Source organism: Uloborus diversus, chromosome 10 (assembly GCF_026930045.1).
Source record: "Uloborus diversus isolate 005 chromosome 10, Udiv.v.3.1, whole genome shotgun sequence".
In the NCBI taxonomy this organism is placed as follows: domain Eukaryota; kingdom Metazoa; phylum Arthropoda; class Arachnida; order Araneae; family Uloboridae; genus Uloborus; species Uloborus diversus.
The window spans coordinates 1809822-1823062 of record NC_072740.1 but is presented as its reverse complement, the minus strand read 5'-3'; the positions used below and the strand labels follow the sequence as shown (position 1 = coordinate 1823062).

Here is a 13241-nt window from a genome sequence, read left to right as displayed (position 1 = left end):
ACTCCTAATACTTGGCATATCAAAACGTGAAGGCCTGATCCAAAAATTGTCTTCGGGTAAAAAACGCTGAAAAACTAGTTAAAATTCAGCATTTTCTGAAGAAAAGTATAAAAGACGACAAAACCCAAGAATGGCGAAGTTTCAGATTTTTTAGTTTTCATTATTATCAACAGTTAAGGCAAAGTTACTTCTCGAGTGATAAAATCTATTGTTCATTTTTAGTTACCCTTTTTTTTTCATTTTACTTTATTGTATTTCATTTTGTTATGCAAAACTACTGTAGAACCTCAAGTACTTTCAATCCCTTTTTACTGAATTTCAGCTTAATCAAGACATTTCTTTGAATTTTATGTTGCCTGTTTTTCTATTTCTGTGTATAGAGTAAGAGATATTCAACTTTTTCGTAAGATAATGAAAATACTGTACATCCTGCTCTGTTTTCTGTCGAGAGTTTGAAAAACCTGTTAATTTCTAAAAAATATATATTTTGTTTATTCGAGATTTGTGATGTGTTGGTTTGCAGAAAATAATTCACATGAAAGCCTTTTAGCTAGAGTAGTTTCCTCTGTACAATCTACAAATATTGAGAAAATCAGATGCAACAGGACTTAGTCAAGATAATTTGAGTTATTTATAGACCAGTGAAGAAAAAAGTTAAATACATTTATTTAAAATCTTTGAAGTATTTTTTTTAATGCCGTTAAGAGTTAAGAAATACAAAGTTCAAAATTCATTTTTTGTGTCCATTGTCTGTGGTGAAGAAAAAATAAAAAAGAGGTTTTAAACAGAGAAAGTATTTAAATTAATTAATTTTTTAAAAAACTTCTCAGAAAATTTAAAAAAAACCCAAAAGTGGGCTAAATAATGTTTTTTTTTTTAAATCAGGGGTCGAAGTAGTCCTATATAAGATAAATAAATACCTTTGTGCTGAATAGAAAAGTCAGACAAAACAACGTGAGTAGAAGCACAAATTTGTAAATTACAGCAGACACGTGTTTCGGCGTTACAGGGAACGCCTTTTTCAATGCAAAAAATAATGAGCTTATGGATGAAAAGACATCCGACAAAAGCCAAGAGCAGATAAGCATGCAGCTTAAAAGATAAAAACAGCGGATTAGCCAAACACCAATGACAAAGTTATAAACCGATCAGGAACCAATAGGAATGCGTGCAAAGGGCAGGAGCTTTCTCTCAGGTACGAACCCAGAAAGAAAGAATTCAATTGGACAAAGATTAAGCCGAAGCTTAAACAAAAAGAAAAGAAATTGTCAGTAACTGTGAACCGCAAGAAAGGAAAAGCAGAATGGAAAACCAAGAAATAAAATAAACCGAAACAAAAAATATTCAAAAAAGGAAAAATAAAGATAAATAGAAGAAAATTGAGGGGGGGGTGTCAATCAAGACAAAAAGGTAAAAATAAACAAAGGAAGATAGATAAAAATGAATGGGAAAAAAGAGGGGAGGGGAATGGGGAAAAGGACAGTATTAAAGATATGGGAGCCAAACTTAGTTAACGATCTTAGTGCAGTTCCATATTTTTCTAACATTTGGCTCCCATATCTTTAATACTGTCCTTTTCCCCATTCCCCCCCCTCTTTTTTTTCCCATTCATTTTTATCTATCTTCCTTTGTTTATTTTTACCTTTTTGTCTTGATTGACACCCCCCCCCCTCAATTTTCTTCTATTTATCTTTATTTTTCCTTTTTTGAATATTTTTTGTTTCGGTTTATTTTATTTCTTGGTTTTCCATTCTGCTTTTCCTTTCTTGCGGTTCACAGTTACTGACAATTTCTTTTCTTTTTGTTTAAGCTTCGGCTTAATCTTTGTCCAATTGAATTCTTTCTTTCTGGGTTTGTACCTGAGAGAAAGCTCCTGCCCTTTGCACGCATTCCTATTGGTTCCTGATCGGTTTATAACTTTGTCATTGGTGTTTGGCTAATCCGCTGTTTTTATCTTTTAAGCTGCATGCTTATCTGCTCTTGGCTTTTGTCGGATGTCTTTTCATCCATAAGCTCATTATTTTTTGCATTGAAAAAGGCGTTCCCTGTAACGCCGAAACACGTGTCTGCTGTAATTTACAAATTTGTGCTTCTACTTACGTTGTTTTGTCTGACTTTTCTAGTCCTATATATCCTATATTTCCTATATTTTCAAGAAAAGCATCAAAATCGTCCTATATTTCCTGTATTCCCGTTTTTAGCCTACTTTCCCAGTAAAAGTCAGAAAAAGAAGAAAAAAAGCATGAAAGAAGGCTTAATGCATCTTAAAAATATCGCGAAAAACAAAAAAAAAAGTCAAAAATAAAGTAATTAAAAAAATATTGAAAAATTAAAAATTGGAAAGTAGGGTAATGAGATGGGGGAAAATGTCTGCCGGTCTGACTGTCTGTCCTCCCAATGACTTTTGAATGAATAGTCCGATTCGAACAAACTTTTTTTTGTTCGAAAGATCTCGGCGAGGACACCTCATTCCCATATTTCACTTTTTGATTTGAACTATTTTTTGTTCAATTTTGAACAGTTCAAAAAAACTTAACATTTGCTAGCGCCTACGGGGAAATTCAAGGCAATTCCGAACTGTGAGGCAAATTTGCTGCAAACAAACTTTGTAGGAAAAAACTTTTGATGAAAAACTTGTATTTAAAATATCTTTTTGAGTTGAACAATTTTCCGTTCAATTTTGAACTGTTCAAATCCCTTAACATTAGCGCATACGGCGAAACTGAAAGTCAACGTAGATTCCGTACTTGAAAGCGGATTTACTTCAAACAAATTTTGTTTGAAATAGCTCTTGACGCCAAACACCGGACTTCGACTCCGAGAATTTAGGGGCACTTGACTCCGATTCCTGTGCCCGACAATTAATCGGACTCCGACTCCCCGACTTCGACTCTGACTTCGTAGCTTTGGCAAAAATGTATACATGGAGGACAAATGATTGACTCCGATTCTTAGATATTCGACTTCGACTCGTTTACCCCAAAATGAGATTGACTCCGACTCCGCAGCTATGGTTTTGACTGTAAAATAATTATTGTTGATCTGACTTGTTTTTATTTTTATGCTAAAGTTTTAATTTCTTAAATTATGAAATAATAAAATATTTTTTATATTTTACCAGCTTGCAGGTGTAATTTTAGCTCCTTTTATTCATGCACTTCATGATACGAAAATGGTTGCTGTTGTTCGATATGTATATTCAGCTAGGTCTGCTCCAAAGATTGGATTTTTGGCTCCTAAAATAAAGCAACATTATGAAGTAAATAAAACATACTCCTTATTTTGCTTAAACTTGATATGTGTTGAAAAGGAAATTAATATTCTATGTTATATATTTTTTATATGTTTTCAGTGTCTTGTATTTATAACACTGCCATTTATGGAAGATCTTCGACATTTTGTTTTTTCGCCATTAGATGGGAATCCAAACAACTTACCATCAGGTACGGTAGTTTTATTAATATTTATATTTCTATTATGATTTTCCGCAGGCATTTTGAATGATGTTTATCTTTGTATTTGCATAATTTTCAGATGAGCAATTAAATGCTGTTGATGAACTTATTACTGCAATGGATTTAACTGCAACTTAGTGAGTAAAAATTAGTATTTTTACCTTAAGTTGATCATCAGTCTTCACTTTGAGGAATATTTTTGGCATTTGTGCCTATTTTAAGAACTTCTATCATTGTTAGTGAATGTTATTACTAGCTTTAAAAAAATGAATAGTAGCTGTCATTAACATATCCTATATGATAAACTATTTATCAACTCTATTTTAAATTGCGTCTTTATGACGTTTGATTACGTGAAATCCCGTAGCATCAAATTAGGCTTAACACGAAATGTTCATTTGGTACCGTGAGTTAGCCCACTTATATATTTATCAAATAAGATGGTATCCTGTTAGCATAAAATAATTTCATGGTCCTGTGAGTTTCATGTTCATGAGGTTGAAGTGTATTAAACTGGCTGCATCTTCAAAATTTAAGCTGACAAACTTTTTTCTGTTTCATTTGATTTATTACTATTTGAAAGAGCTAACGAATAGCTTAAAACATTCATAGTGTGCTGCAGTGTATGTTCCGACGGCTTATAAATTTGAGTTTCATTACTTTTTCTTTGGTTTTTGAGTAATTCTTTTAGTGAGTGTTGAGGCATCGCTTTGAGCCAGGAAATGAAAAAATTAAATACTAGTATCATTGTTAGAGCTCAAAGCTTCTAAAAGAAGATCTTAATTTCATAAAGGATGTCTGTCCACCCTGTTGATGGACCAATAACTAATTTCTAAACTGTTAAGAGATATGTATAGTTCCCATTGGAAAAAATCTTTAGATTCTGTAAGGAATCAAAATTTATGAATTTTTTTTGTCACCAAATCAAATTTTTGAAAAAAAATATGAAATCTGACTTTTTATACAGTTTCCCAGTCCTAGAAACTATATTTAGTAAAATATTCTTGACAAACTAAGAAAGAAATCACTCTTATACAACCAAAATTGACTGAGTTATAAAGTTTTGAAAAATCATGATTTTCAGAAAAGTTATGACATCAGCAAGATAGCTCTTAAGGGGATGCATGCAAATTGACAAAGTGTGTTAATAGGTTTAAATTTATTTTGGTTCTTGTTATCAGGAGGCAATATTCACGGTTGAAAAGACTTAGCAAGTGCTATTTATAAGCTCAAAGTCTATTGTTAAAAGGGGGGGGGGGGTGTCAAAGTGGTTTGTTGTTTTGTTTTAAGACTCTCTAAATTCCATCCTCTGAATATCATTAAGTAAATGGACTTTTTTCTTAAAATTCAAATCAAATATTTTTAAAACAATTATATTCTTTTTTTTTTTTTTTGTTTCAAAAAAGTATTTTTGTTTGATGTCAGGGGATTTTTTCAACAATCACGAGTTGCTTACTGTCCTCATTTGTCCAAAATTGATGATGCTCTGATTTTTCAGATTGCCATGACAATGGTTGTTTTTAATATTTATTTAGGGAGTAAAATTCTCATCGTCATAGTTACAAATCATCTGTGGTTTGATTTTATTCATATTTTTTTCAGCACATAACTCAAGCAGACTTTACATTAAAAAGAAAAAGGTTTCTGTGCTTAAAATTACGTTTTTTCAGAATAAACACCTTCATAGATGAACTTAAACAGCAACACTTCATCTTCATACAAAATTTGGAGATTACCAATTCTCATAATTTATGATTGATCAGAAATAAAAGTACATGAAGGTTTATGCTGTAAATAATCTTTATGATAAGTGTACTGGTGTATATCGGCTTATAAAATCTTTATCACCGCATCCTAATCACCACTTCTTTTTTACGGATACACGTCCTATTACCTATTCTAGAAAATTAAGTCATAATATTATGATGGGTACAGATTTCTTAGTCATTTCTATTCCATTCCATTTGTGGAAACAAGAAACCCAACAAATAGGCTTTTGCAATTTGTGATTGTGAAAAACATAATTTAAATTCCAGAAAATTTAAATTCAATTTTTTTTAACATCTTAAATTCAAATTATGTTCTTCACCACCAGGAATTATGATAAGACCCTACTCGTTGAGTTTCTTTGGTTCTACAAATGGAATGGGACGGATATGAGAAAAAAATTCGCACCCTTTCATTTATGAAACACGGCAAGCAATCAAATCAGTTTTTCTAAAAGAATGAGGAGAATAAGACTAACGAGAACATTTAAGTTTAAGAGCACCTGTCTAGCATTGTTTCGGAAAAAGAATTTATGTTGTAGCGAAAGATACAAGCCAATGCTTTTATCGTCTGCACAACTTTTTTTTCTTTCTTGGCTAGAAACTTTCATTACAACCATTAAATAAAATATGTAAAAAGAAAAACATTTTTTTTTTTAACATTACAGAATTATCGTCTGCCCTCTGAATTACCATAACAGAAGCTCTAAATAATTCAAACTTTTACGGTTTTCCTTTTCTTTTAAATATACTATTTTTTTCCTTTATCATTACTCTAAATTTAAATACAGTGATAACCTTTTACATAAATTGAGATACAAAACATGTTTTCCAATCAAATTCATGTATAAAAATTAGATATTCTTGAAAAGATTAAAAAAAAGCTTTTAATCATAAATATATCTTTGTCCTATAAATAGTACTTGCAGAGTCTTTTCAACCATTAAATATTGCCTCCTGATGACAAGAACCCAAAATAAGTTTAAACCTATTAACACACTTTGTCAATTCGCATACATGCCCTTAAGAACTCTTTCGCTGATGTCATAAATCATCAAAAACTGATTTTTCAAAACTTTATTCCTATATCAATTTTTGGTGGTAGAAGAGTGATTTTTTTGAAAGTTTTAAATGTTATTATGTCAAGAATATTTTACTAAACATAATTGCTAGGATTGGGAAACTGTATAAAAAGTTAGATTTTGTAATTTTTTTAAAAATTGATTTTTTGACAAAAATTTCAGAAATTTTGATTCCTTACCGAATTAATTTTTTTTTTCCAATTGGAGCTATATGCTTATCATTGACGGTTTAGAAATTAGCTATTGGTCCATCAATAGGGTGGACACCCTGTATAATGCCAAAACTATAAATGCTTCTTTTCTATGGTAGGAAAAAATATCTGCTTTCAGAAAATCTATTATAACATTTTGAGGTTAAATTTGCTGGCCCTTTAATGTATGCATGAAGTGCACACTTATTGGAGACTCAACGAAAATATAAGCATAAAATTTTATTAAGTTATATTTGAATATTTTAAAATCATGGGTATTTTTATCCTTAAAAATTGCTTTTGAAAAAAAAAAGGCGTAATGTTCTATGTCTTGTGCTAGTCTGTAGTATCACATCAAAATTTGTTTTAAAATAATAAAATATGTTTACCCTGAAATTGCAACTGTATTAATGAATGAAATACTGGTTGAATGATATTGTTTGATTGATTTAACTCTTTTTTTTTTTCTTTCAAAGAGATTGCAAATTTTTTATTTTTATTTTTTCATTTATTTATTTTTTTTTTTATGAATGTAATTTCTTGTTTCAGAACTGAAGAAAAAAAATCTTTTCTAATTTACTGTTTTGAAAATGCTTCATTTACAAAAGGCAGGGTTCTCATTCTCCCTAAAATTCCTAAATTTCAAAAAAAAAAAAAAAAAAATTCACCTCCTAAAATTGTACTAAAATTTTGTTGGTGTTGCTCAAAAAAAATTGAAAATTTCACAGTGATCTCTTTAGAACTTAAGTGGTCTTTTAGGAGGAGGAGAAATTCACAAAATATTTTATCACGAAACAAACTTTACAAACTTTCCCCTAGTTACTTAATCTAATGAATAGACAGTTCATAAAATATTTTGTTGAAAATCAGACCCTTCACAATATTTTACCTTTCATAACAGACCGTACACAAAATTCTTCCTCTGAAAAAACAAACCATTTTATGTTTAAAACAGATGTTTACAACTCTACCTGAAAAAAACATACAATGCCTGAAATTTTTAGCATTTTAACTTTCTTAAATGCCTATCCTGATCATTTACAAATCTCAGAAGCCATTTGCATTCTCTTCTGTAAAACTCGCTCATTTTAATTTACTCTGTAATTTCAACATTTGGAAATCAATTATTTTATTTTTATCATTAGTCTGAACCTTGCTTAGTTTTCTGTGACCTGTAGAGGACTTGTAAACTCATCAATTTCTCCAGTTCAAAAATGTCAATCCTATTGTACTTGAATTGATTCAAACCATTATCATTCTTAAATCTTAGCATTAAGTGAAGGAGTTCTTGTGAAGGATTATTAAAAATATCACAAAAAATACATTAATTCAATAGGTTCAAATTTTTCTTTTAACCTTTGGCCTACAATTACAAAGATGAATCTCACTGGTCATAGCATGTGTATAATTTATTTATTTTTAATTTTCTAAATAACATTTGAAACTATGGAAGAGAAGAAAAATAAAAACTAAAAATTGTTGTCGCTTCAAAGAGTCGTAACAATGAGCATAACAGGCTGCATGGGTCAACTTCGCAATCCCTAGGTTCCACACCACTGTATTGAATCTTGAAAAGAAAAATGACAAAGAATCAACTTGAAAAGGAATCAACTAGGGGGAAAAAATCTTGGTTTGCAGATTTGTTGAAATAACAAAAATATTAATGATTTTAAAAAAATGAAAGTTTAGCTCTATGTCAATTAAAAGAGGGTACAAAAAAAACTAGTGAGCCGCTGTAGGCGAGACGTTATGGAAATGACTTTTGAACAGAATTTAATATCTGTAATAGCTAGTCAATTGCAAAAACTTGAATTGCACATCTTTGAAAGTGAAAAGAATGAATTTTGAAAAGATGATAACTATAAATTCAAGTGCTTTCTGGCTGCTCAATATAAATTAGTTTAAAAAATTATTATTTCACTTTTGTTTTGACTCCCTCTTTGTGAAAGTACTATAAGGGATGAAATGTATTTTCAGCTTGGTTAGTCAGTTGTTATATGTAGTTACTTATGGTCAGGCTACCTGTTTGTAATCAAACAAAATTTTTAATTACATTTTGAAAATTTCTATTGAAACCCCTGAAAAAGGCACCAGAATTTAACATTGATAAAGCCGCCTTTGGCCCGGAGGGGGGGGGGCGGCTACTAGTTAAAAGCTTGGTTTGTATGGAGCACCTAATATTTTTTCAGAATGCGAAAATTGTGTTTTGTTATAGATATGTTTTAAATTTTAACATAAGTACAGTATGGGATTCCAATTTTGGAATCCCGAAATCCAGAACCTATTTTACTCATTTTTTTTTTTTAAATCCAGTTTTAAAAGTTCAAAATTGCTAATGTTCGACAATTACTTGTAAACACAGTACCCTCAATTCATCTGTTTTTCAAACGTTTTTTTGATGCTACATATTTAGTTGCATAAATAGGCTTTTTGCTTTTATTGTGCAGCAGTCTTTTAGCATCCATGTTCAGTTCACGATAATTCTTTTCATAAGTATGCAATACAAAGCATATTGAACAGAAGTTCAAAATTAACATCAATTTATAAAAAATTGATTCACAAGGTGTGGCGAAAAAATCCAGACAAACAGTTTTCCATGCAACTTTATTAAAAATAAATAAATTAGCAAAACATAAAAAATAATAATATGAGTAGGTCTTTAGCAATGAGTAAATTTAATTGGTTTCGAATTGGCATCCTTTTGCAATGATACAGAGACGCTACTACTTACTGAAATTTTCAGCCAAGGGGTCGCAATTCTTTTACCCTTAATCAATCCTATTCCTTCAAAAGCAATTGCTTTAGAGAGTCCAAACTTTTATGTAGTTTAGGCTTGACCTTAGCCTCTAAAAATTCAATACAGTTATCCATGGGATTGAGGTCTAGCGAGTTAGCCATAAGGTTGGCCATGTAGTGTAATCTATGGGATTGAGGTCCAGTGAAAATCTGCTTGGCACCACCCTTGGCTTTATGAACTGGTGTGGAGTCTAATTGAAAAATCCAGTCTAAATTAACCAAAGTACTCTTAGGCCCACAGATGTACAACAGCTTTTTAAAATATCTTTCTGATGCACTTTTTGATTTATTTTACCACCCTTATCCTCAAAAATCAAGATTTTTTGCTGCTTGTGCTAATTAAATCTCAGATAAAGCCTGACTTTGGATTATGGCAATGTTCAGCATTTGCTAAGGTACTTGGAATGTCAAACAGAATACTTGAAATACAGACCAAATCATATTGTTCATGAGTTAAGTTGAACTGTCAAGAAGTTGCGCATCAGTGAAAAGTATCGCTTCCAGAGTGGACTTGTGGCACGTCTCAAACGTTTCTGGCATCTTTGAAGTTATACAAATTTGTTTTCTTCAGCAAAAGGCTGAACTTTTTGGAACTTGTAAAGCTTCTGCCTGACCAACTTCTCTCACGGAAACACGAGAATTTCATTGAACTTACCTTTGGGTAGCCTGACAATTAAGGAAATGTTTGTTATTCACTTTCGTATACTTCCTGGCCATTGACTCTCATTTCCAAGCTACTTGAAATTTCATATTGCATCGAATACTGTTTTCCAAGGCTCAACAAGCAAATAAATCGTAGTTCTCCTTGGTAAAACAACTTTAAAATAACTGCTCTTTTGCTTGAAATTACAAGAAAACTAAAAAACAATACATAAACTAGGAAAATATTATAAATTATTTTCTAATTAAAGTGCAAGACAAAACTAAATAAAGACACTCATTAAAAATAAATTAGTTTACTCCCAATTGATGATGCAAACTTTGTCCGAGCTTTTTTGCTACACCCTGTATTTATTTTATCAATCAGCATATTGCATAGTAATAAAAATCAACATCCACAATCATATGCGGTTAAAAATTATCTTCGACTTTTGTTGTACTTAATGAAGTATACTTCCTTTCAGATTGATCAAAAAATAAAAGAAATTTAACTCCAACATTTGAAAAACTAGGAAAAACATGGCAAATGCCAGAGAGTTTTCACTCTTTTGTGAATCAGAATCAAAAATTCAGAAAATTCACAGTCCCAGGCAGTCTGGATTTAGGGTCCCATACTGTACAATTTACAACAAAATAAATAACAAAAAGAGATGTATAGTTAGTAGTTTTTGTCAATGCCAAAAAATGTCATTGTTCAGTAAGTCCAAATAATGGTTTTTTTCATATTACATATTATTACAACTGTTCAAGAATGCAAGCTTTGATAAGCAGTTCTCAACAATTATTTGTTATTATTTAAGTTCAGCATTATATAAGTGACACAAATAGTATAAAAATCATGTCCTTGCAAAATAGCCATAGGGCCGCCGGAAACCACCTTTCCATCCTCCTGCCATTCTGTATCTTGTCATGCACCTTTTAAAAAAATGGAACTTTTTTTAAATGCTTTGGAATGTGTGACGAAGTGTTGAAAAGTGGGACGTCTAGTCACCTTGCATAAACATGTACACAAGGTATCATCGCCTTAGAGCAACAGAAAAATATCTAATCTCATCAATGACAGTAAGATATCCTACAGTTGCTTTGACGCAACAATGTGTAGTTTTTTTAAATTCATACAAGTTTTTATAAAACATTGTGCATAAAATTAGCTCTTCGTGATATCTGGTCCCTAAGTTTTACTATTAGTGTTATTCCATACTTATATATTTCTTTGTTTTAGTGATGAAGATGGTAATGAAAATGAAGAATTGAAACCAAAGTATACAGTTAATCCTTATTTGCAAAGATTGTATCAAGTATGACTTGTTTAAGCTCTTAAGTAATATCCAAGTAATTCTGGAAATTAAATATCTTGTAAGCAATGCTTATTTTGTTACAGTGTTTGCAATTTAAAGCTTTTCATCCTGATAAGCCATTACCGGATATCTCTCCCCAAATTAAAGCCATTATTAATCCATCAGAAAAGGTAAGTGCAAGTGTTGTTACAAGTTGGCATTTTGCAGGTGAGTTTAACAAATTCATTTCTTTAATTTATACGTTTTTGGAAGATTCAACTAATTTTGTTCACTTACCTCTAATATTAGTTGCGTCATCATGATTTTTTAGTTAATTTTAATTAGTTACTTTGATAATTCTCCATTCGAAACATTCATAATTTTAAATACAAAGATGGTATTTATAAGCTGTAAACAATTTTTATGTGGACTCAGCTGTTCACAACTACAGGCAGGAACTTCCTCATAATGATATACATGTTGTTATGTTGGATTCATCTGGAAATTTCACCAAGACCTCAAAGATCTACATTCAATTTTTTTTATGTGCCCTGCGGGTCATGTTACTTTGGAAAATATTTGTCCAATTATATGATAAAACATATTCAATTGCATATTGATAAAAAAATATGGAAATATTTTCATGTATCTACTAGGAGTATATCAATAAAGAATCAACTTGAATGACAGTATATTTCTGCATTAGCATTGTGTTTTGAATTTATTGTATGTACTAGCTGGGTTGTGCGGCTTTGCATGGTCTACTTCAAAAATAAAAGTTACGTCAAATAATGCATGTTCAACAGTCAGTGTTAAATAAAAGGGGAAAAAAATGATGTATAATTTCCCGTGGAAAGAATGGCAACAGTTCCGAAAATTCCCTGCTAAAATTTAAACCTTAATCCCAAAAACTGCTCATTTGAATGAGAAAACTTAGTAAATAGAGTGTACACTTCCCTAAAAATAAAAATAGTGGAATAAATGAAGAGAAATGTAGACTAAAGGATTGTTAGAATTAAGGCAACAGTCCCACGATATTGCCAACAGACCCTTTGTATCCTCATTAGAATAAGGACAATGCACCCTCTCCCCCCCTCAATTCTTCAATACCATCTCAACATTAGTCTCTAATGCATCCCTTATTCAGTGAGGACACTAATCCTTGAAGATCTCTATCAGTAAAGTCAGCAGCCCCTAAAAATTCCCATTAGTCACCCAAACTCTCCATTTGAAAGAGAAAAGCATTCCTAAAAATTACCTATTAGGACAAGGCCATCTGTTTCTAAAAAATCCCTGTGAAAATAAGGGTTACAGTTTTTAAATAATGTCGACATTCCCTTCAAAATTATCTATCTGGATAAGGAAGTTAGTTTCAAAAATTCCTTTTAAAATGAGCAAAAAATTTCAAAATAACATCAACATACTCGATTGGAGTTGACAGAGTGTCATGTTTGGACATTTTTCAACTAAAAAGTGTTTTCCAAATTCTTTAAACTCATGTTGTGTACAGTTTTGCACTAAATTCAATGACAATGCCTGTTTAACTGCATGACAATAGGGGAGCTTTAACATGTGAAGTTGGGCATTAGTTTGGTACACGTCAAATGGATGAGCTATCCTATCAGGACCCACAAGTTGGTTAACTAGTATCACTCTGTACAAAATACTTTACAGTTAACTCTTGATTATTCAAAATTTCAAATTACCAGCTAAAATCTTCCAGTTATGGGAAATTCCTCCTGCTTTTTCAAGAATTTGGGACTCAATGAAAGTTTTCAGATAAAGGAATATTTGACTTACAGAGGTTTTGACGTATCATGTGTGTTGACAAATTACATTTAACTTTCTGATTTTAACTGTTAGCAACAACTTTAAATACTAAAAAATGCTTTATTTTATTAATCAGCGAACGCTCACAATCAGTAATATGTTTCAAAAAATTAGTTTTTTAAAAGATAATTCAACTAAGGAATCATTTTTGAAAGATGTGACTGTCTCATTTCATTAGCTTGTA

The 13241-nt window shown here is 31.0% G+C and overlaps 1 protein-coding gene across 2 annotated transcripts in view; it reads left to right on the top strand.

Moving 5' to 3' along the window:
- The window catches only part of LOC129231284 (X-ray repair cross-complementing protein 5-like), a 96406-nt gene that overhangs the window by 65716 nt on the left and 17449 nt on the right, over window positions 1-13241 (top strand). For both annotated transcript variants that reach the window (XM_054865571.1, XM_054865572.1), the window contains exons 10-14: window positions 3122-3259; window positions 3353-3443; window positions 3535-3592; window positions 11173-11248; window positions 11332-11418. In XM_054865571.1, coding sequence (XP_054721546.1) covers window positions 3122-3259; window positions 3353-3443; window positions 3535-3592; window positions 11173-11248; window positions 11332-11418 — 450 coding nt within the window. The remainder of the gene's footprint in view (window positions 1-3121; window positions 3260-3352; window positions 3444-3534; window positions 3593-11172; window positions 11249-11331; window positions 11419-13241) is intronic.